Source organism: Macaca fascicularis, chromosome 1 (assembly GCF_037993035.2).
Source record: "Macaca fascicularis isolate 582-1 chromosome 1, T2T-MFA8v1.1".
Taxonomy (NCBI): Eukaryota; Metazoa; Chordata; class Mammalia; order Primates; family Cercopithecidae; genus Macaca; species Macaca fascicularis.
The window spans coordinates 4,774,332-4,797,903 of NC_088375.1; the positions used below are offsets into that span (position 1 = coordinate 4,774,332).

The following is a 23,572-nucleotide window of genomic DNA, read 5'->3' on the forward strand; positions in this document are numbered from 1 at the left end:
TCAACATGAGCCCTAGATTCTAGGAGTCCAGAACCTAAAGAAAAAAGAGTATTTTTGTAAATTGACCTTTGTAAAATTTTAGGGCAGAATGTTTCAAAATTAACCTCTTAATGACTTAGTTTTTTAAATAGTATAGACTGTAATAAATAAGAGTGAAAGATCAGACAGATTTTCATCTTAATGTACTAGTTGGTGTTATCATCTTCTACCATTATCACTTTTAAAAATGTGTTTAATTTGTTATACTGAAATGAGGCTGAAGGGATTTATAACTTCAGTAATTTGAAATGCAGTGTATTTTGCTTTTGTGTATTATCTTTGTTTCAACAACTGTGGTTTTATTTCCCCTCAGTATTTGATTTTCATCAAGCAGCTGATGGTATCCAGGAACAACAGAGACAAGAGCAAGCAGGAAAAAAGTATGTGTGTGTGTTTTTTGTTTGTTTTTTGTTTTTTGTTTTTGGTACAGTTTAAGCATTTACAGACCCTTATATTTTAATTCTAGACCAGAAGTTTAAGAAAAGTAAGTATTAGAATATCCTGTTTTAGAGAAAATCAGTAGGATTATGAACATATACTTAGCAAGAAATAATATAAACAGAAAATAGTCATATGTAACTTTATTCACTGTAATGATCTGACCATAAGACCTACATCTTTCTTGTCTAACTTAAAGCTTGTTTGGATTTGTTTTTAAGTTTGGGTACAACAAAAAAGGGCATTGGCCCAGTTTATTCGTCCAAAGCTGCTCGGAGTGGACTCAGGATGTGCGACCTTGTTTCTGACTTTGATGGCTTCTCTGAGAGGTAACTAACTTGTGTTTGAAAATGGAAGGAATGAATGCATTTTTAGATTTTTTTTTTTAAACCTAGGGTGTAAAATGGTACAGTCAGTGTTCTAGTTAAAATAGTGGTGGTTGGCCTTTTTAAGATTTGAAATGTTCAAGTTATCTTCATTACATTATACTTAATCTTTAGTTACGGATTAACTTCATGAAAAATAACATGATGGTGGTTTAATAGAATGTCCTAAGAAGACAAAGGCAGAGTTATATTTAAGAATTGAAATATGGAATGGTTTCCTGAGAAATAGAATGATTCCAGGGGCTGTGGCAGTCCTTGGATGGTTACATTCTAAGGTCTTGATCCTTGCATTTTCAGACCTGGAGACTCCTTATGTCCTCCCACCCAGAAATCATTAGCTCTCAGATACTGGTGAATTATTGTATACCAAACTCAACTTGAAAAACAGAGATGCTACGTTAACACATGCTTTCTGTAGCCAGATCTCCATGGGAAACCTAGTAGTCATCAAAAAGCTACTCAGTGACTCAATGATAGGGAGTTGGTTGTGTATAATAACAAGTGGCATCAAAGCTATAATGACATTGTATCCCCTTTCAATCAACCACGTAACATTTGTCTGCACTGGCAGTGCACCTTTACTGAAGAATGTTAGATTGCTAATGTCTGCCTCTCTCTCTTTTACAAGTATCGTGTAAACTGCCCCTGTTTGTTATGGTACAGTATAATACAGTTAATTCAGATTTAAGTCTTTTGTGTTTACAGATTTTAGTCATTCCATTTCTCTTCCCTCCCTACACACATATCACCTTAATTATATTGTCGCTATGCCTAAACTTGAGTAAAAAAATAATTTGAATGTCTTATGTATTCATATGGCTGATCTCCTTTATTAAATTTTATTTCTCAGAAGGTAACGTCAGTTTCAGGATTAATTTGCCGTTAAGATCGTTTACCATCTGCAGAAATCATTGAAATCAAATGATACTATTTTAAATATTTTTGTACAGAGTGATAATGTCTTGATTTATCTGTATTTCTCAGGTTTAAAGTTCTAGCTAACCAATACAAATCTATATATCCTACTTTGGAAATAGACATTGAAGGTGAATTACAGAAACTCAAGGTAATGCTTTCTGATCTCTTTAATGTTCTTTTTAATACTTGTTTGCCAAATTGGCATCTAGATCTTTTCATTCCTGCAGGCTTTGGGTAAGAACTGGCAAAGGAAATTGTTTGTCTTGGACATGGTATGTTTAAGTGACTTTACATGATATGGTTTAGATAAAATACTGAGTAGGGAGCAGGAGGAGTACCTGAAGTAAAGGAGACAGAGTCCAGATCATACGTCTCATGTGCAATGACAGGGAGTTTAGATCTTATCCTGGAGATAATGAAAAGCTACTAGGAAATTTTGAACAGAAAGAAGACTAGATTTGCATTATCTAAAAATCACTTCTAACAGTTGGAGGATAGATCAGCAGAGGGCTGAGTGAGAACTTTTCAGGCTAACCAACCCGTTTAGGAAGGATAACCCCATAGGGCCAGTTTCTTTAGCACTGCACTCTTAAGAGACAAATAAGGTAATTGACCAAAGATTAGTCTTTTCTTGGCAACTATTAGGTGTCAGTGGTGCTTACATTGGTCAGTAGTTGAAATTCCTATCCTCTCCATTCTTTCACCTTTTACTATTTTTGATGAACTTCAAACTGTTTCCTGTGAATCTGATTATTATTTCTTCTCATCTATAAATAAGTATCAGTATCAGTTCCAGAACTGAGTAGGAATCTACAAACCTCATATGCCATTCTAGAATAAATGCAGACCTTAGGTCTGCCCTATCACTGAGTTCTAAACAAATATGACCTACAAGGAACGTTTTAAATGTTAGGTATTTGCATTTCAGTGCACTGATTGCTGTTACAAATAGACTGCCATTTTCTTTTTATTCAGTTATGCAATAAATATTTTGTTTTATTTTGTTTTTTGAGACAGGGTCTCGCTTTGTCATCCAGGCAAAGCGAGAACTGTATGAACTATATGAACTTTGTCACACAGTTCATACAGTGGCATGAACACAGCTCACTGCAGCCTTGACCTCCTAGGCTCAAGGGATCCTCCCTCCTCAGCCTCCCGAGTAGCTGGGACTATGGGCACACCACCACACCCTGCTAGTTTTTTTTTGGTAGAGATGGGTTTTCACCATGTTGCCCAGGCTGGTTGTGAATGCCTGAGCTAAAGCAATCTGCCTGCCTTGGCCTCCCAAAGTGCTGGGATTATAGGCATGAGCTACCATACCCAGTCTATTATGCAACAAATATTTTAACTTTTTGACTAGCAACTTGGACATATTTACTTGCCAAAGTATGAGTATGGCTTCTCAATTCCATTTTATATGTGTTCCACGTGAATGTAAAGTAGATGAATAATAATAAATAGAATTGGGTAAGAAGATTCTTATAGGTAACGTGTGTTGAACGAGAAAACTTTAAGAAACAAGTGGGATGACTAGTGTGGTCATTTCAGGCATGAAAATAGAACTAAAACGGGAATAAGTCAGAAATTGGAGGCTAGAGCCAAGGAGCGATCTAGACATTTATCAGTGGGTATTAACGCACTCCGGTGGGTTCATGAGTAGATTCTGGAATTTCCATAATAGTCTACATATTTAAACATAGTTGAACCTAGGTTTCATGCAGTTATACTATAAGGCCTTAGGGGAAGCTCTTGGTTATTTTACATTTTTAATTGAGTTCTGAAGTTAAGCAGTAGTACTAACAATTAAATGCTTTGAGAAATTTTTATAATGCCCGTGTGTTACATAGTATTGGACATTATCTACTAGTAATAGTGTAGAGATAGATAATGTTACAGTAATGGGATAAAATTTAAAAGAATAACAGCAATCAATCACTAATAGTTGCATACTTGGCAGTGTAACTTGTGGCCCTCACCACATTTTGAGAATCACTCTGATGCAAGTTTCAGAATTCATGGTTGGCCAGACACAGTGGCTTACACCTGTAATTCAGCACTTTGGAGGCTGAGGTGGGTGGATCACTTGAGAACAGCCTGGGCAACATGGGCAAATTCACCTCTACCAAAAAAAAAAAAAAAGAAAAAAAATGTAGGTGGTCATGGTGGTGGTGCACCTACCCAGGAGGCTGCGGTGGGAGGATTGCTTGAGCCTGGGAGGTCGAGGCTGCAAGTGAGCCATGTTCCCACCGTGTACTTCAGCCTGGGTGACAGAGCAAGGCTCTGTCTCAAAAAATGAAATAAAATTTAAAAAATCGTGGTTTTTATGTTATAAATGCAACTTTTCAAATACCTCACAAAATTTAAAAGCACAATGTAATATAGTCATTTATTTTTATTTTCCTGAAAGCTGTTTTATGAAGTATGATTACTTTGCTGAGAGGGTTTTATTTGCAGTGAGGTTAATATAGAACCTTTGAATTTCACCGTATCTCTAGTTTTTGTTGAGCTAATGCCTCTTTTCTGTTCCTGGAAAATCAGCATGAGAGATGAAAGCTAATCCAAATGTTACAATAGAGTGAGCACCGTCACCAGTCCTTTTCTGCTTTGCGTTTGTCAGTTTTCATGTCATAAAGTCAGGTAATTTATTCTTGTTCTGGTTACGTTAAACATTTTTTAATATACATGGAAATTGGTTGTTGTCTTTGTGTATAGGGTTATATGGAAAGGATTAAACCAATGGTGAGAGATGGAGTTTATTTCCTATATGAGGCCCTACATGGACCACCAAAGAAAATCTTGGTAGAAGGTGCAAATGCAGCACTATTAGATATTGATTTTGGTAAGTAAGGTACGATTTATAGTTAAGGGAGCTTAACTGAACCCTAAGTAGTTAAGATATAAATAAGTAATGTTAGCATTAAGGAGTTTGAAAACAATGTTTTTAGCTTGTATATTCAGGAAGGATGAAAGTTTGTTGTCTTGTGACACTCTTTTTAAAGGAATATTACAGAACACACAATACATGTGTTAAGTTCCCTATTTTATTAGAAAAATAAAATCATTTGAGTTCAGTAGGTCTGAGGTTCTGTAAATTGTGGTTTTCATTGGTTTATGGTTCAGTTTCAATGCCTGGAACTGTAAGGTAAGATAAATTCTGTGGAAGAATATGCATCTTTAATTCAACCTTTTAAAAATGTGTACATTATTATTAAGCAAGATTTATAAAAGCCTATTTATATAGATTAATTCCCTGGGCCTGAGACTCTGAATTCAGAGCATTTCCTTCATCTTCAAAAGGTTAATTAATGCTTAACTTCTTTCTTCAAACTACTGCCTCATTAGTTTGTTGACCGTTTCATTTAAATATGATTTCTCATGATTAGTCTGATTGTTCTCAGCTTTTACTGACATTTCATGGGCTTTTGTCTCCAAGTAAACTATTGAAGAAAGTGTATTTCTGTATAGTAGATAAGTATTTTTTATACCGTACTATGCCTAGCCAGTCCGGAAAGAAAACAGAGTGTCTGCTTGGTGGAGTGAATAGTTAAATATGAATGAGACCTTTGGGGGTGAGAAAGTATGCCACTCTTTAACTAGCTCTTGTAATTTGAGGGTTATTCCCTAAGTAGAGATTAAAAGCTGGGGAAATGTTGAATACTACAAAATTCTTGTGTTGCCGTCACTCCAGATTGCTACAACACTTTAAATATTCATATGAGGGAGTCATATTTGTTTTACACTAACAGGGAATTCTGAAAACATGTAGATGAGTTTCAGCATTAAATTTCTTCATAATCCATTAAGTGAGTAGCTACCATAAAGAGCTGAGTCAGTAACTGTACATGCATTCAAGGAGCTGCTCTGGTAAGCACTTCAGTTAAAGCTCTAACCTCGTTTTTATATCGTTACAGCTAAAATGAATAAAAAGTAAAACATTGGGACTTTGAGGGGGCAGTTACAGTTCAGATCTGTTAGATACCTATAATATACTCAAATGTAGAATTGTAATGGTATTTCTATTTTAAAATGTGTTGTTTATGTGTATAGTATATTTTAATGTCTGGTTCTGTTTTTAGGGACTTACCCTTTTGTAACCTCTTCAAATTGTACTGTTGGAGGTGTTTGTACTGGTTTGGGTATGCCCCCTCAAAATGTTGGAGAAGTGTATGGAGTTGTGAAAGCTTATACAACTAGAGTTGGTATTGGTGCCTTTCCTACAGAGCAAGAAAATGTAAGCCTATTCTAAGTAAATAATCAAAATGTATTAAAAATTCATTCTTCTTTTTTTTTTCTTAATGAATTATTGTCTCCTGTACCTTTCACTCAATTTGCAAGATTGGTCAGAACAACGTTTTCCTAAATACATAATTTTGGCTGGACATGGTGGCCTCTGTCTATAATCCCAGCACTTTGGGAGGCAGAGGCAGGCAGATCACTTGAGCCCAGGAGTTCAAGATCAGCCGGGGCAACATGGTGAAACCCTGTCACTAAAAAAAATACAAACATTAGCTGGGTGTGGTGGCGAGCACCTGTAGTCCCAGCTACTGGGGAGGCTGAGCAGGAGGATCGCTTGAGCCCAGGAGGCAGAGGTTGCAGTGAGCTGAGATGGCACCATGGCACTCCAGCCTGTACAACAGAGTGAGACTCTTTCTCAAAAAAATAAAGTCACAAAAATAAATAAAAACTGTGTAATTGTAATGATGCCAGACTATAAGAGATAATGAAATGATAGCTTTAAGCAGAAAGGGGCAAATCAGGGACTTGGGTAGATCATAGGAAAAACAAATTGTAGGAAGTGACCTTAGCTTAGATATTTGAGCATGTTTTCGATCTTAGTTTTCTTCAGAAGGGCATTATGATATCAATGACTTCTTAGATATGTTTGCCTTATGGTTTCCAGGAAAAACATCAAACTACAGCTCTTGGAAGAATTGGCTGGATTCGTTTATTTAATAAATACTCAGTTTTTTTCTTAATCTGTCAATCTAAATTTTAGGAAGTTGTCTGTATAACATTGTAAAAAATACTGACTTTAAAAAATGGTAGTAAATGAAGCATTCCAAATAATGCCTCCCTCAGATAAAATCCATCATCTCTGTGAAATTCTATCTTCAATTTAGTTATTACCTGAAAGATGTTTATCTCACAGAGGCTTTGCTATGGTCTCTAGTATATATTATTCCATCAAATATATAGCACTGCTATTCTAATCCTAAAGTTCTATTTTCTCTTCTGTAGGAAATTGGAGAATTACTACAAACAAGAGGTAGAGAGTTTGGTGTAACCACTGGAAGGAAAAGAAGATGTGGCTGGTTGGACCTCGTTTTGCTCAAATATGCTCATATGATCAATGGATTTACTGCGTGAGTATTCTTCAGAAACATTTAAAAATATTTCAGGAAATCATAGATGATTAATGGCCATAGGTTTAATTTTGTGGAGTACCTTAATAGGAAAATTTCACTCTTTAGACTCCATATTGAAATTGTAGTGCCAAGCAGAAGTAGACCAAGATATAGGGGGAAGGGTACACAAGGAGAGGGACCCCAAGTTATCCTCCTAGACATCCAAGGTTGTTGAAAAGAATCTTGATACTCTTACATGTATGTAAGTATCGAGGCAGGCAGAATAGGGTACATAGTCAGACAGCTGGATACATAGGTGAATAGATAGATAGGTTGATAGCACAAACACCATGAGCATGTACAGAGGGGAGGCGATGTACCTAGTGATTAGCACATGGGCTTAATGTCTGCGTTCCTGGATTCAGATCTCAAATCTGTGCATTATGCGTACACGTGTAGCTGAGCAAGTTAATCATTCTCTGCCTCTGTTTTATCCTCTCTAAAATCTGTATCCTCTCTAAAATCTATATAACAGCATTACCTACTTCACAGGGGTATTTTTAAAATTCGGTGAGAGGCCGGGCGCGGTGGCTCAAGCCTGTAATCCCAGCACTTTGGGAGGCCGAGGCGGGCGGATCACAAGGTCAGGAGATCGAGACCACAGTGAAACCCCGTCTCTACTAAAAATACAAAAAATTAGCCGGGCGCGGTGGTGGGCGCCTGTAGTCCCAGCTACTCAGGAGGCTGAGGCAGGAGAATGGCAGGAATCCGGGAGGCGGAGCTTGCAGTGAGCCGAGATCGCGCCACTGCACTCCAGCCTGGGCAACAGCGTGAGACTCCGTCTCAAAAAAAAAAAAAAAAAAAAAAAAAAATTCGGTGAGAAACGTAGAGTCTATAGCACACTGCCTGGCTAACCGAAAATACTCAGGAAAAGTTAAGTTGTTATTAATGCTTATACATGAATAGGTAAATAAATGTGTTCATATCTGTGTTAGACTGAACTTCCAGTAGATAACAATAAGGTTAAAAATAAAATTTTTGGACAAGAATCCCAAATTTAGTTTGTTATCTAATTTCCACAGATTTTCTCTTTAAAACCTGTTTTCCGGTCAGTTTGTCGGGAAATTTTGATGTATCATGAAGAGGTCCTTGATGTGGTTTTTCTCACTCTTCTTTGACAATTTCTGACCAGAAGGGTAGAGGTGATGGTAACCAGAGTGAAGAACTGAGGGATGCTGGCATGTGTGTAAATGTACATGTATCTTAATCATCCATGTAGTGTAGTGAGTTCTGCTGTGTTCCACGGCCACAGTGCAACCTTAACTCCAGGCAGTCCTCCTGCAAATACATGTTGTTTGTTCATCAATCATAAGAAAGCTGATCTGGGCATGGTGGCTCATGCATATAATCTTGGCACTTTGAGAGGCCGAGAGGCAGGAGGATCGCTTGAGGCTGGGAGTTTGAGACCAGCCTGGGCAACTTGGTGAGACCTTGTCTCTACAAAAAATACAAAACAATTAGCTGGGGCTGGTGGCACACGCCTGTAGTCCCAGGTACTCAGGAGGCTGAGGTGCAAGGATGACTTGAGCCCGGGAGGTTGAGTCTGCAGTGAACCATGTTTGTGCCACTGCAGTCCAGCCTGGATGACAAAGTGAGACTGTCTCAAAACAAACAATCAAAAAAGAAAGCAAAATTCCTCAGTGAAAATCTATTACAATCACTAGCAAAGGAACTCAGTGTGCGTTGTCCTCTAGTGTCTTCTGTGTGGCACGCTTTAAAATCTAATCCTAACCAGTTTTCAGAATTGCTTTAGAACTTTCAGCTTTGCATGAATTTTTCTTTACTCCTGCATTAATCAAATTAGATAGTAGAGCCTTTAAGAGTTTGCTCTTTTAACATTGCCTTTTCTTCCAAAATTAGGTTGGCACTTACCAAGCTGGATATTTTGGACATGTTTACGGAAATCAAAGTTGGAGTTGCTTACAAGTTAGATGGTGAAATCATACCTCATATCCCAGGTATTTTCTTGTAGGCAATATCTAAAGGATACTATAAGGTGAATGTATTATAGCAATTTCATAAAGCTCTTCCATATAACTTGTGATAGATAGATAGCAACAGGCTTGATATGCCCTTTATGATTTGTGCAAATTAGCTCACTTATTATTAGTTATTTGGTTCATAGCTAATACTTATTTAGTTATTGGGTCACAACAAGCATGTGCTCAAACTCAAAAGAAAAAACATGGACCTCTGAGCCCAGCCATACTGCTCTTGAGTCTCATTTGCCCTCCTTTGAAAGTAGTTTCCATGGAGGTGTTTCTCCCTTCCTTGGGAAAGTATGCCACTCTTTAGAGTGGGTAAGAAGAGGGGTAAGAAGAGCCCATGTCTTGTTAAGCTGGCTCTCAATACATTAGCCCTCCCTATCCTTCAGGCCCCATGAATGACTTTCTCTGCCCTTTATTCTATAGTAGTCATTTGATAAGGATTAGGAATATGCCAAATGAAGGAATATTGACTAGCTTAATAAAACTTGATGAGCCGGTAAGTTTTGTGACTACCTTATGACCACTGTTTCTTAGGAATTAAGGATAGCTCTGAGTTCTTAGAAATTAAATGCATATTATCTTTCCTTTTCTTACATGTATATAAGTATAGAGGGAGTCTAGATATCTTATAAAAAAGTGTCTACTGCCAATTGTAGGATAATATTCACTTGGAAAACTGGCTGTTCCAATATGTTATGTCCTGGTTCTTAATTCTATTTACAAAGCTATTTCAAGAGTTATAATTTCAGACACCAAAGAGAATAATCTAACCAAGTATAATGACATGTGGCAAGGTCTACCATAGAGAACATTACAGCAAATTCTTTTAATTAAAATATTAAAAACTAACAAAACAGATAAAACTGGTCAATTTCATGTGTTTAATTTTAAAGCTGTTCTTGGTCAGGATCCCCTGGAACCACTCTTGAAATGAGATTTGTATCCAAGAAGTGTAGTAGAGAATGCTTTCAGCAGTAGCGTTTGTGAAAGAAGCAGAGGGACTAGTTGAAATGCAGTGCAGCCCATCCTATTGGGAGCCACAGAGCTAGGGTGGCCCTTTAGAGTTGTACTAAATTGAGGCAAGTAGCCAGAACTTTGTGCCTCTGCACAACTAGCCACTAAATAAGAGCTGTTCCTCAAGTGAGTTAGCTCCCTTTGGCCAAGAGCAGTTCCTGGAGAGGGACGGAGCTATGAATCAGCAACATGCAGTACTCCCCACCAGTAGCAGAGAGTGCTTAAAGAGGGTAAAATAAGTTGACAAGCCTCTGGGAATAGCTCCTGTAGGATTCTGGTTGTTGTCTTTCCTAGGGAAGCTTACAAGAGGAAGGTTAGTGGTGTAAATTAGCCCCTACCCTGGCTATCACAGCGGGAAAGTAGAAGCAAGAGTCCTATTAAGCTTAAAGCTAAGGCTCCCCCTATCATGTTGGATTTCATGTGCCAAAGCCAGCAGGCAAGGGAATGGAGTCACTAGAAGAGGTAAATGATTCTGATCAGTATCTCCAATATGCTTTTAAACCCACTGGTGAATTTTTATTTCTAGAATTTCCATTTAGTTTTCTTCTCTACTTTCTATTTCTCTACTGAGATTCCCTATCTGTTCTCTCAGTAACAATGAAATTTTCTTTTTTTTTTTTTTGAGACGGAGTCTCGCTGTGTCGCCCGGGCTGGAGTGCAGTGGCCGGATCTCAGCTCACTGCAAGCTCTGCCTCCCGGGTTTTTACGCCATTCTCCTGCCTCAGCCTCCAGAGTAGCCGGGACTACAGGCGCCCGCCACCTCGCCCGGCTAGTTTTTTGTATTTTTTAGTAGAGACAGGGTTTCACCGTGAAATTTTCTTAATTTATATTAGCTACATTTTTTCTGTTAGTCTAACATTTAGACCATCTCAAGTCGAGTTTCTGTTGACTATTCTTTTCCTTGGTTGTGGATCACTGTTTCTATGCCTAATGACTATTGGTTGACTATTAGACATTGTGGATGATATATTAAAGAGACTCAGATTCTGTTACCTTCCTCTGAATAGTGTTGATTCTTGTTTTAGGGGACAATTGAGTTATTCACTGATCATCTTGAATTTGTATAGTTTGGTTTTATGCTTTGTTGTGTAGTTACGTGGAAAACCCAAGATGTTTTTCAAACTTTAAGCTGGTATAAGTCAGTCTCCAAATTTTGTCTCTTCTATAGATCTTGGTTTTTGGCTTCATTATGGGGGGTTTGTCATAGGTTTCACTCAAGGGCATGGCTTTTATTCTTAAAGAGCAGCCTTTCTGGTGGCTCTGCTGGATACCAGGAGAGTTCAGGTAGAATAATGAGGTCTCATCACTCCAGCAGTGCTGGGCACCAGGGCTCCCTGTCCCTCCGTTTTCAGAAGCACTGCCTGGCTTCTAGAGTCTGGTCGAAGTCCCCCCATTGTGTAGCAGCTGAGGTCTGGGAAGCCTCTGCTGGTCCCGCTCTTGCCTGTGGCGTCCTCCTGTGGCCATGGGACTCTCACATGGACTTCTCGGGGGCCCTTCTCTCTGCAGCTCCTCTCTGATGCCTGGCCCTGCTGATTCTGGCTGCTTCAGCTTTCCTGAAGTCAGCTGTCTACCTCCCCAGGTCAGCGGAGCTGCCATCCTCTGTTTACACCAGTGTTCTGAACTGTGGTCAGGAAATTGTTCCTAGGCAGAAAGTTGGGTGGCTTCTGGGCTTGCTTGTGAGTTTTCTCTCCCAGGAGCCATGGCTTGGTGCCTGCCTGTTGTCCACTGCCTAGAAGGAGTTGTCACTTTGAGAACTGGTTGGGAACTGTGTATTTTACGATGACTAGAAATGGAAGCCCCACTGATTCTCTTAATTCCTCCTACCACCTACCACAGCACTTCCGGCATACCTACTTAGTATGGTTCATTACTTTTTCTAAGCTTCCAAGAGCATTCCTAGCAGGATGTTTGCATCATGTCTGTGTCATGCATCATGAGAGGATATTCTCTTACCAATATACTCTTACTCAACTTTGTTCTACCACCTGCTGCCCCCCTTCACCCAGCATCCCTCAGGATCCAGTTCCATATACACTCTCTTCGTGCCTACTGGCAAATGTTGGCTTGTTCCTGCAGATCTTTTAGAACATAGGATCTTTCCTTCCTTAGTAGGCCCTTCCTTAGCCGGGTTACATTGGGCCTGAGCCTAGTTACTTGCTTACCAGAAGGGGAGGTGAAGGTAGGTGTGAGATGGGCACATGCTGCCTTGCAAGCCAGGGGCCTCTTCAGCATCTTCAAGCAACAGGATGCCGCAGCCTTTAATAGAAAGTATGGGACGTTTTGCAGACCCAGAGAGTTTGGAAAATCTAGGGATTCAGGATTTTCAGGTACGTCAATTCAGATGTCCCATTCAGAGTCTCAGGGCCCCACTTTTTCCCAGACAAAGCTCTGACTTTGCCATAGCAAACTTGCTGGATTGCAGAATTCAGGTTTTTCTGGAGCTGTGCAGTCTGTATGATTGAATTATCATCTTAATCCTCGTCTTGTTTTGCTCTCTGCTATAGGAGATGGAATTTCGTCTAAGTTCTGCCAGACAGGTTGCATTATCTTTCTCCAGTTCATGAATAGCATTCATCAAGAGCCATCCAGTTCTGTTGTTCCACTGTGCTCAAATCTCAACGCCTCAGATACAGGCTATCCATACTCTATTTACCCCAGTGATAGTCCTCATTGCCAGCCAGCCAGCTAGCCAGTGATCCTGCCTCTTAGTTCTCGTTTTAGAGCTATCTTCCTCTGACCGTTCCTGGTGCCAGCTATCTTAGATTGAGTTCCCTAGGAAACAGACTCCAATGTAGAGATTTGCACATAGGCGTGTTTGCTCATAAGTGCACTGAGCAACAACATCTGTGAGGGAGTGGGAGAAGCAGGATTATGCAGAGGGAGAAATTGCACTGCAATATAGTTGTAAACAAGCCTTCGCTGATCCCATAGGGAGCTCTGGAGCTAACATAGCCCTTGACAGTTGTCCCAAATTAAGGTTAAGTGCCCAGGTTTCTGTTCCCACATTGACAAGTCAATGGATATGGGCTGCTGTGGGGCAGCAACTCCCTTTGGTGGAGGGCTAGTCCTGCAGAGGCTCTGAACTGTGAGTGGTCAGCAGGCAAAGCTCCCACAGCTCTCAGTCTTCAGAGAAATCTGGGCAGAGTACCATAGCATCCACTATATTGACTCAAGTCAAAGAAACTCTTCTTTAGTGCATTTTCAGTTTCCATTAGGGGATACAGAGAAAATAGGTGGAATAATGAAGAAAATTTCAAGCAGAACCATAGATTTCTCAGAAGACAGCAGGTATGCAGGCCTTCTTTCTGTGAGGTTGCTGTCATTATGCAGATCTACAATCCCTATCAATAGAATGGAAATTCAATAAGCTTTAAAATTGGAAAGTTTTAAGTTTAGCACCCAGATTCATTTGGCAGCAAAACCAGACTTGAACTAATGTTAGTATTACATAATCTTTATCCTCTTATAGCGAATAATCATATGTGTTGCTGCAGAAATATGTTTGATTATAGAATACTACCCCAGATGGTATTTGCACTGTTTTACCTTTATACTACCTGAAGAATTCTAAATCCCAGAACGTATCTGGCTCCAAAGATTTTGAAAAGAGATTCTGAACCTGCAATATATCAAAAAGTTGTTTGACAGTAAGCAGTGTGTACCATGAACAAATGTCCTCTTTAACTTTTAGCAAACCAAGAAGTCTTAAATAAAGTTGAAGTTCAATATAAGACTCTCCCAGGATGGAACACAGACATATCAAATGCAAGGGCATTTAAAGAACTACCTGTTAATGCACAAAACTATGTTCGATTTATTGAAGATGAGCTTCAAATTCCAGGTAAACATAAAAGACACTTTGTGAATGACTGTCTCTACTTTCGTTTTTTGTTTTTTGTTTTTGAGACGGAGTCTCGCTCTGTCCCAGGCTGGAGTGCAGTGGCGGGATCTCGGCTCACTGCAACCTCCGCCTCCCGGGTTCAAGCTATTCTCTTACCTCAGCCTCCCAAGCAGCTGGGATTATAGGCATGCGCCACCATGCCCAGCGAATTTTTGTATTTTTAGTAAGAGACAGGGTTTCACCATATTGGCCAGGCTGGTCTCTCCTGACCTCGTTGATCTGCCCACCTCAGCCTCCCAAAGTGCTGGGATTACAGGCATGAGCCATCATGCCCGGCCGACTGTCTTTTCTTTTAACTTACCTGTCTGCCTTTGAAATAGAATAAAGGAAAGATCGTTGTTACTTTACAGAGTGCACATGATTTGCATAAATGCCCAGGAAGATCTAAAGTCATAATTTTATTCCTTAAAGTAAATATAGTGTTCATCTTTGTAGAAATAATAGATTACTTCTCACCCTTTCTGACCCTGTCTTTAATCCTTAGTCTTTTTTTTTTTAATCCTGTGACATTGTCTCATTCCTTTCTTCCTCTTAATAACAAATCCTCGTGTATCTCTACCACCACCAAAAATGGTTTGTGTTTTTGGGGGATTAAAAACGGTTATGGTTTGGGTTAAACTACCCTTGAGATTTAGTTTCCTGAAAATACATTGGGAAGTAATAGGTATAGAAAATGGGAAATCTCACTAGAAAAAATGTAAGAAAAGAATTCTTAAAAATAGTTAAGACTGTTTATTAAAGAACACATGTAAGATGGCGAGGGAGTTAGGCATAACAGCGTTATGGCTGTATCTAGTTATGTGAAGTCATTCTTTTAACAGATGGCTTTTTCCTTATATCCTTTTGTTGGCATTGATGGGTATTTGAAGGATAAGAAAGAGTGAAGTATGTGGGATGTGTCCTTCATATAAAATCTATTATGCACTTACTCTGATTTTGCCTTGTGGTTCATTTGTATTTGTGGTTCGTTTCCAGCATGATTCCTCCCTCCTAGCTTGATGTCAAATTTAGTAAGCATATTTGCTTACTGCTCTTAGTCAGCATTTTCTTGAAATATAAACAGCAATGAATGTAACAGAAATCTGTAAAATACCACAAAGGTTGATCCTAACAGTACCTTAAGGAAGCTGGTAATTCTGCAAATAATCTAAAACCATGTGGTGCAGATGATTCGATTTCCATAGACTCACGTAGTGGGCAGTTTCTAAGGCTGTGCAAATTAAAATCATATTCTCATCTAGATGTTTAAGATGTTTATCTTGGCCAGTTATCAGGAACTCGATCAGACTTTCTGTAGGTCTCTGCTGGTTTTGGTCAATATTTTACTATCCTAAGTCATTAGAAATGAGGAAATTGAAAATATTTCACAGTTAAAAAGGGAACAGTAAGGCATACTATCCTGTGCCGGGTCTTGTTTGTACATCCTGTTTAGAAGTAGGCACAGTCTGCTAACAGAATAGAGAACATCAAAAGGGCACTTAGGGGAAAGTTATGGTGATACTGAGAAAAGTGGGGGACACCTGTTTTTTAATCCCAAAGAGTGAACATTAGAAATGAATTGATGCAGTTCCTTTTCTCTTTGTTTTCTCCTAGTGAAATGGATTGGTGTTGGTAAATCCAGAGAGTCGATGATTCAGCTCTTTTAATGATTGCCAGTAGCACAAGAAACACTCCTTGAGAGGGAGAGGAAAAGACTTTCTTAAATATTTCATTTATGACCTGCAAATTCAAGAATAAAGACATTGAAGTAAGTTTGAAGCCCTACAGTTGTTTCCAGTCTTTTCAGATGGATGCCTATTGTGGAGATTAACTTTGGCATATTCCAGTGTCAGCTTTCCTTAGCTGGAATTGCCAAATCATTTGTTGCTCCTGCTGCTCTCATGGTGCCACGTTTTTTTCCCCAATGTTTAGTAATAGTATCATCCGTGTTGTTTGATATCTAAAGTAGAATTACTTTTAATGTAGTTTTTCTTCATTATTGTCATTGCGTGTTCTTAAGTTTTACCCCATTAGATGGTAAGAACAATTAATGCAGTTTTGCACAAATATTTTTACATTCTGATCATTCAATTCTGTTATTGTAATCTTTGTTGTTAGAAACAAATGATGGAAACATAGGGGTTCTGTAAACTTTTGTAATGCTATGAATTCTGTTTAAATTTTGGGCTGTTTATTTTCTGCTGAGACCATTGCAAACCTGAGCTTTGGCGGGTTGGGAGGGGTTATATATTCATGGGTCCTTTAATTTGTACAGAGCACAGAACTGATTTCTCTCTGTCAGTGATTTAATACATTGAACATTGAGTGAAATGTTCAAAGAGAAAAGATGTTTCCCAAAACAACGTTTATGTTAAAAATAGTCATTAAAAGATCTGTTGTAATAGATGGTGGATATTTTTCTTTAATTTCAAACATTACCTCTGAAATGTATATCTTTTCTTTTTTATCTTACCATTAGTTTTAAATCTAGTGGATTGGTTTTCAACATTGTGCCTGCCGATATGCCTACAAAATCATCTGTAAGTGTCAAAATGAACCCAAGCTGTTAGCCATAATTTTGATTATGCCTTTATTTCTCCTTTCTTGGAAAAAAAAAAAAAAAGGTGTTATTTTGACAATTAGGCATAACATTGTTTTGTAGATTATCTTTTAATGAACTATTTTACATGTTAAATTAGGTGCCACTTAAATTTATTTTATTATACCATCAATAGCTGATTAAAAGAACCAAATATTTCTAGTATGCTTTGCGTATTGTGTTTTTGTTCTACTAAGAGAGGTTAGTAATACTAGTATATAGGAACGAGCTTTATCTCTGTAGTGTAATACTTAGTTCAAGAAAAATTCTAAAATAGGAGCAGTATCATTAGACTCAGTAAGTATAAAGAACAGTACAGATTATCCTACAAGCCAATTATTGATCAATAATGACTTATATGTAAAAGTAATTTATAATGAATATATAATTTCTGTTTAATAGAAAATGAATGGGCTTTTAAAGTCTGCATTCTTATCTTGGTTACAAGTATTGCACTATTAAAATGTATTTTTAGTAATGGTTCAGGAACAGATACAAAGAACCCATTCTCCTTTTCAAGTATAGGTGTTAGACTCCACCTAGGCATTGGTATGCAGTGGCGACAGGAGCACAGTCCTCCTGAAACTTACTGTAGTGGGGGACAGCATGGTAACCAAATAGAGATTTGTGAACAGTAGCTACATGCTGCAGTGGAAAAGTACAAGGTCTGATGGATGAGAATCTAGTCTTAATTTAGCAGGGGTTGGAGAAGCCATTAATGGAAATAATGTCTTAACAGACCAAGCCGATGAGTACAGAGCAGACAGCGGGACGTGTACTGTACAAAGGCCCAGGGGCTGGGAAGAATTTGGAAAGTTGGAGCAACTAAACAAAATGAGTGAGGGGCTGATGAGATTGATTAGCTTGGCAGTAAATTCAAGGAGTAAAATCATGGTGTGTGTGTGTGTGTGTGTGTGTGTGTGTGTGTGTGTGTGTGTGTGTGTGTGTGTGTGTGTTCTGAGGCAGAGTCTCGCTCTGTCACCCAGGCTGGAGTGCAGTGGCGCAATCTCAGCTCACTGCAACCTCCACCTCCCGGGTTCAATCGATTCTTCTGCCTCAGACTCCTGAGTAGTTGGGATAGCAGGCACACGCCACCACGCCTGGCTAATTTTTGATTTTTAGTAGAGACGGGGTTTCACCGTGTTGGCTGAGCTGGTCTCGAACTCCTCACCTCAAGTAATCTGCCCGCCTCGGCCTCCCAAAGTGTGAGATTATAGGCATGAGCCACCACGTCTGGCCAAAACCATGTTTGACATGAAAGAAGACTATAATATAATACAAGACATACAGTAGTTCCCCCCTTATCCATGAGAGATACGTTCAAAGACCCGCAGTGGATTCCTAAAACTGTGGGTAGTAGTACCAAATCATATGTGTACTATTTTTTCCAATTACATACCTGTGATAAAGTGTAATTTATAAATAAGGCATAGCATAAGATTAATAACTAATAATAAAATAGAACAATTATAACAATGTACTATAATAAAAATTATGTGAATGTGCTCTCTCTCTCAAAATATCTTCTATTGTACTGTATTTACCCTTCTTGTGATCATGGGAGATGCTACAATGCCTCCGTGATCAGATGCAGTGAAGTGATGTGGGCGTTGTGATACAGCAATGGGCTACTGTTGACCTTCTGTGTTCCTGAGTCCGTAATGGCTTGGTGTCACTCATTTCAAGGGATTCCTTGCTGAAGTCTTTGCATGGGCTCAGTGCTTTTTGGAGTGACACATTGCCGTTAATCACAAGATGTTTTCTGTTCATATCTTCCACCCATAAATGGAATGCCTTTTCCATCTTAGCACTTACCATGCACCGTGGCCACAGCTTTTGCAGTTTGAGGTGTGACAGCAAAACTAGCATGAATTTCTTCTTCCTCCTTCAAAATTTCACAGATTTGTTCTTACTGTAAATCTTAGCAACATCAGCATGAGATTTGTTTTTATTTCCTTCAACAGAACTTTCACTTTTTCACTTGAAATGAGTACTTTTCAGCTTCCCTTTGGCATACCTGAATTGCCAGCATCACTACTCTTGTGCTTTGGGGCCACTATTAAGTAAAATAAGGGTTCCTTGAACACAAGCACTGAGATACCAGGCAGTCGATCTGATTAACCACTCGATCTGATAACCGAGACAGCTACTAAGTGACTAACAGGCAGGTACTGCAGACAGTTTGGAGACACAGGACAAAGGGATGATTGACATTCTGGGTAGGACAGAGAAGGATGGCCTGATGTCTCATTATCGTACTGAGAGCTGCTTGCAATTTGAAACTCATAAATTATTTCTGGAATTTTCAATGTAATATTTTGGGGGCAGGTTTGGCCTACAGTAACTAAAACCAATGAAAATGAAACCACAGATACGGGGAGACTACTGTATTATGCTTAAGAAGGCCCTAATGCGAGTACAGGAAAATTGCTGAAACTATATACTCTAAATTTCAAAACTCAGTAGATGGAAACTGTATGGCAGAACAAGACACTGAAATGGGAAGAGGGCCTATTTAATACATATTTTTAATATACTAATTAATGAATATAGTTGAATAGGGATGCAAGAATATCTGAGGCATTTTTGAGAAAGTAACATGTTGAGAGAGGAGTCTTTTTCCTGCCAGATGTTAGAACATTACAAAGCTACTGTAATAAAAATATATAAAAAATATATAGCATTGCTATGAGAAAGAACAAATACACAAGAGAAATGGAATAGACATTCCAGAAATAGATGCAAGCGTATTTGGGAGCTTAACACAGGCTTATCTAATCTTAGGGAAAGCCACCTTCATAAAAACAGCAAACTCAGGAACCTAAGGAAAAAATGTTCAGATTGAACTGAGTTTTTATATATATATAAAAGTTTTTATATATATATAAATGTGTGTATATATATGTGCGTGTGTGTGTGTGTATATATATATAGTATTATGAACAAAGTTTTTTTTAAAAGCCTTAGAAAACAAACTTGGGAAAAAATATTTCAATGCATATCCCTAATGTACAAAGAGCAAATAAAGTGACAAGTAATAGAAAAATGGACAAAAAAATTAATATATATCAAGCAGTCCACAGAAAAAGAAGTATCAATGGCCCAAAACATGGAAAGTATCCACCTCCACCTTTCCCTATAGATTAAAAAATATAACTTAACATTGAGAAACCACTTCTCATCTCGAATTGGTAAATATGAAAAGATCAGTGCTACTAAGAATGTGGAGAAATAGATAATTTCATAAACTGCTGGTTACAGTGTGAATTAGTTCCGTTTGTAGGGGAAGCAATTTGGCAATATCTGTTAAAATTTGTATTTGCAAATCCTTTGACCCACCAGCAATCACACTACAAAAAGAAAAAAGAAGGCCGGGCTCAGTTACTCACGCCCATAATCCCAGCGCTTTGGGAGGCCAAGACGAGGTCAGGAGTTCGATACCAGCCTGGCCAACATGGCGAAACACCATCTCTACTAAAAATACAAAAATTAGCTAGGTGTGGTGGCAGGCACCTGTAATCCCAGCTACTTGGGAGGCTGAGGCAAGAGAATCACTTGAACCCGGGGGCGGAGGTTGCAGTGAGCTGAGATCATGCCACTGTACTCCAGCTTGGGTGACAGAGTGAGACTATCTCGGGAAAAAAAAATACATTTAAAAAAAGAAAAAGGCAGCCTTATTTCATAAGTAATTGAAAACAATGTGAAGGTCCGTTAATAGCATAAGATGGTATTCTATGAAATAGAAGAGAGGAGGGAATAAAATATAAAACTATATTTGTTGGTGTAAACCAAGGACAAAATATGCAAGGGTGTATATCAAATGGTTAACATTGGTCACTAGGAGAGAACTTTGAAGTTTTCCTTATACATTTTTGTACCGTTTATATTTTTAAGAGCATATAGTTTTTAACTTATTTTTAAGAAATGAGTTATAGGCTGGGCATGGTGGCTCACGCCTGTAATCCCCAGCACTTTGGGAGGCCGAAGCAGGCGGATCACGATATCAGGAGATCAAGACCATCCTGGCTAACACGGTGAAACCCTGTCTCTACTAAAAATACAAAAAATTAGCCGGGCGTGGTGGCGGGCGCCTGTAGTCCCAGCTACTTGGGAGGCTAAGGCAGGAGAATGGCATGAACCCAGGAGGCAGAGCTTGCAGTGAGCCGAGATCGCGCCACTACACTCCAGCCTGGGGGACAGAGCGAGACTCCCTCTCAAAAAAAAAAAAAGAAATGAGTTATAGTAGTTATTGAGAATAAATTGCTATTTGAAATGTACCTGAGAACTGAGTACATTCAGTGTTTAATAATTTTAGGAATCCACAGTGTAAATCATGGTCAGTATACTTTTGAGGAAGGATAATTGAGATGTTGACATTTGACATCATGTTATAGGCTTGGTCTTTAGAAACCATATGAACACCACACTGACACAAATACCGATATTACAAATGAAAGAATATGCTATCATTAGATACCAGAGTCATACTGTACAAGCTAAAAGATTGCCTGTTTGGAAAATGCTTCCGGAATTTAGGGAGAGAAGATATTATTGGCTTTTTAACTTGCTGCCCAATGCTTTTTTCTCTTAAGGTTGAAAAGTAATTTTGCTTGGAAACACCAACAACCATTAGCCTAGATGTTTTTGTAGAACAGCATCCATCTTTCTAGAATCTACCTGAGAAGAAAAGATCTGGGTGACTTTTATACACAGCATCCATCAGTCTTCTTTCACCTTTCTTAGGCGTTTTTTTCTGGCTTTGTCATTTTATTTTTTATCAATGTGATACATGCATATGGTTTTTATTTAAACATCTTTATTGAAGTATAATTTATATATTATAACATTTGCCTGTTTTAAGTATACAGTTCAATGATATAGTGAATTTACAGAATTATGCAACTGTCATTACTGTGCAATTTTAGAACATTTCCATCACACTGTAAAGATTCATCCTGCCCATTTGTAGTCACCCCCATTCCCACACCCAACCTCACAAGTCTACTTTTTGTCTCAATAGAGTTGCCTTTCTTGGACATTTCACATAAATGAAATCACAATATTTAATCTTTTTGCATCTAGCTGGATTTTTTAATATCTTTTGAAACAATACCATGTGCTTCATTCCTTTTTTAATGCTGAATAATATTCTATTATATGGATATACCACATTTTCTTCATCTGTTCATAGACACTTGAGTTATTTTCAGGGTTTTTTTTTATATTATGATAGTACTGCTGTGAGCATTTGCATTTAAGTCTTTGTGTGGACATAGGTTTTTGTTTCTCTTGGGTAGATATCTAGGAATGGAATCTCTGGGTCAGATCATACATTTATGTTTAACGTTTAAAAGAAATTTCCAAAGTGACTGCATCACTTTACATTCCCACCAACAATGTATAAGGATTTCCATTTCTTTACATCCTCATCAATACTTGTTATTATGTATCTTTTGATTATAACCATTCTAGTGGGTATGAACTGTTGGTTTCTTGTTTTAATTTGTGTTTCCCTAATATGACTAATGATGTTTTAGCATTTTTTAATGTCTATTTATATATCCTTGGCGATGTTTATTCAAATATTTTGCCCATTTTTAAATTGGTTGTTTTTTTTTTTTTTGAGACGGAGTCTAGCTCTGTCGCCCAGGCTGGAGTACAGTGGCCAGATCTCAGCTCACTGCAAGCTCCACCTCCCGGGTTTACGCCATTCTCCTGGCTCAGCCTCCCGAGTAGCTGGGACTACAGGCGCCTGCCACCTCGCCCGGCTAGTTTTTTGTATTTTTTAGTAGAGACAGGGTTTCACCGTGTTAACCAGGATGGTCTTGATCTGCTGACCTTGTGATCCGCCCGTCTCGGCCTCCCAAAGTGCTAGGATTACAGGCTTGAGCCACCGCGCCCGGCCAAATTGGTTGTTTTTTAATTATATGAGAAGTCATTATACATTCTAGATTCAGATTCTGTATTAGATCTAATTTGCAAATTTTTTTTCTAGTCTGTGGCTTGCCATTTCATTGTCTTGGTGATGTTTTTTGAAGTGCGAAAGTTTTAAATTTCAGTCAAATCCAATTTATCAGTTTTTCCTTACCTAGGTGGTTTTTGGTGTCACATTTAAGGAATCTGCCTAATCCAAGGTCATTAAAAGTTTTATTTGATGTTGTATTCTAAAAAAATGTATAGTTTAAACTTTCACATGTGAAAGACCATTTCACAAAATCGTCTTTGATCCATGTTGAGTTAATTTTCATGTGATGCAAGGTAAAAGTCTTAGTTTATCTCCTTGTTTATAGATGTTTACTTGTCCTCACACCATTAGTTGAAAATACTATTCTTTTCCCATTGAAATGCCTTTGCCCCTCTGTTCTTATACCAGCACCACACTGTTTTGATACTGTGGCTTTATAGCGTGTTTTGAAATTGAGGAGTACAAGCCCTCCAGCTTTGTTCTTTTCAAGATTGACTTTGCTATTCTGGGTCTTTTGCGTTTGATATAAATTTTGGGGCTGGCATCAGAAAAATGGCAGAGTTTCAGCTCCAGATACCCATTTCTCCACAGAATCAGCAAAAAACAAATAGGAACTGTCAGAATGAACTTTGTCAGAACTCTGGAAAACACAGGTTTACATCAATCAGGCAAACAACAAATCAAGAAGAAGGCAAATTAAAAATGGTAGGAAAGCTGTGTGGTGTTTTTACTTGTCCTTGCCCATCCTGTTTCCAGGTCAATGGCAATCTTGAAGAAAGCAACCTGCATTGCCAATGTGCCTGGTCTCTGGTTCTAAAGGGAGCAGAGCAGACCTTATTTGCAAATTATTGTGGGTTTTCTATTTTAACCTCTCTGTGGCTACCTGAAGGGCTGACACATAGTACCCATCTGTGTTTTATCTAACTCAGAATTCACCTAG

The 23,572-nt window shown here is 38.4% G+C and overlaps 1 protein-coding gene across 1 annotated transcript in view; it reads left to right on the forward strand.

The window, feature by feature from the left end:
* Window positions 1–16,832, forward strand: part of ADSS2 (adenylosuccinate synthase 2) — a 43,970-nt gene extending 27,138 nt beyond the window's left edge. Inside the window, exons 5-13 of the mRNA XM_005539631.3 lie at window positions 353–419; window positions 699–806; window positions 1,848–1,929; window positions 4,494–4,620; window positions 5,858–6,012; window positions 7,020–7,144; window positions 9,047–9,144; window positions 13,880–14,029; window positions 15,683–16,832. Coding sequence (XP_005539688.1) covers window positions 353–419; window positions 699–806; window positions 1,848–1,929; window positions 4,494–4,620; window positions 5,858–6,012; window positions 7,020–7,144; window positions 9,047–9,144; window positions 13,880–14,029; window positions 15,683–15,735 — 965 coding nt within the window. The 3' untranslated portion in view covers window positions 15,736–16,832. The remainder of the gene's footprint in view (window positions 1–352; window positions 420–698; window positions 807–1,847; window positions 1,930–4,493; window positions 4,621–5,857; window positions 6,013–7,019; window positions 7,145–9,046; window positions 9,145–13,879; window positions 14,030–15,682) is intronic.
* Window positions 16,833–23,572: the final 6,740 nt, after the last annotated feature.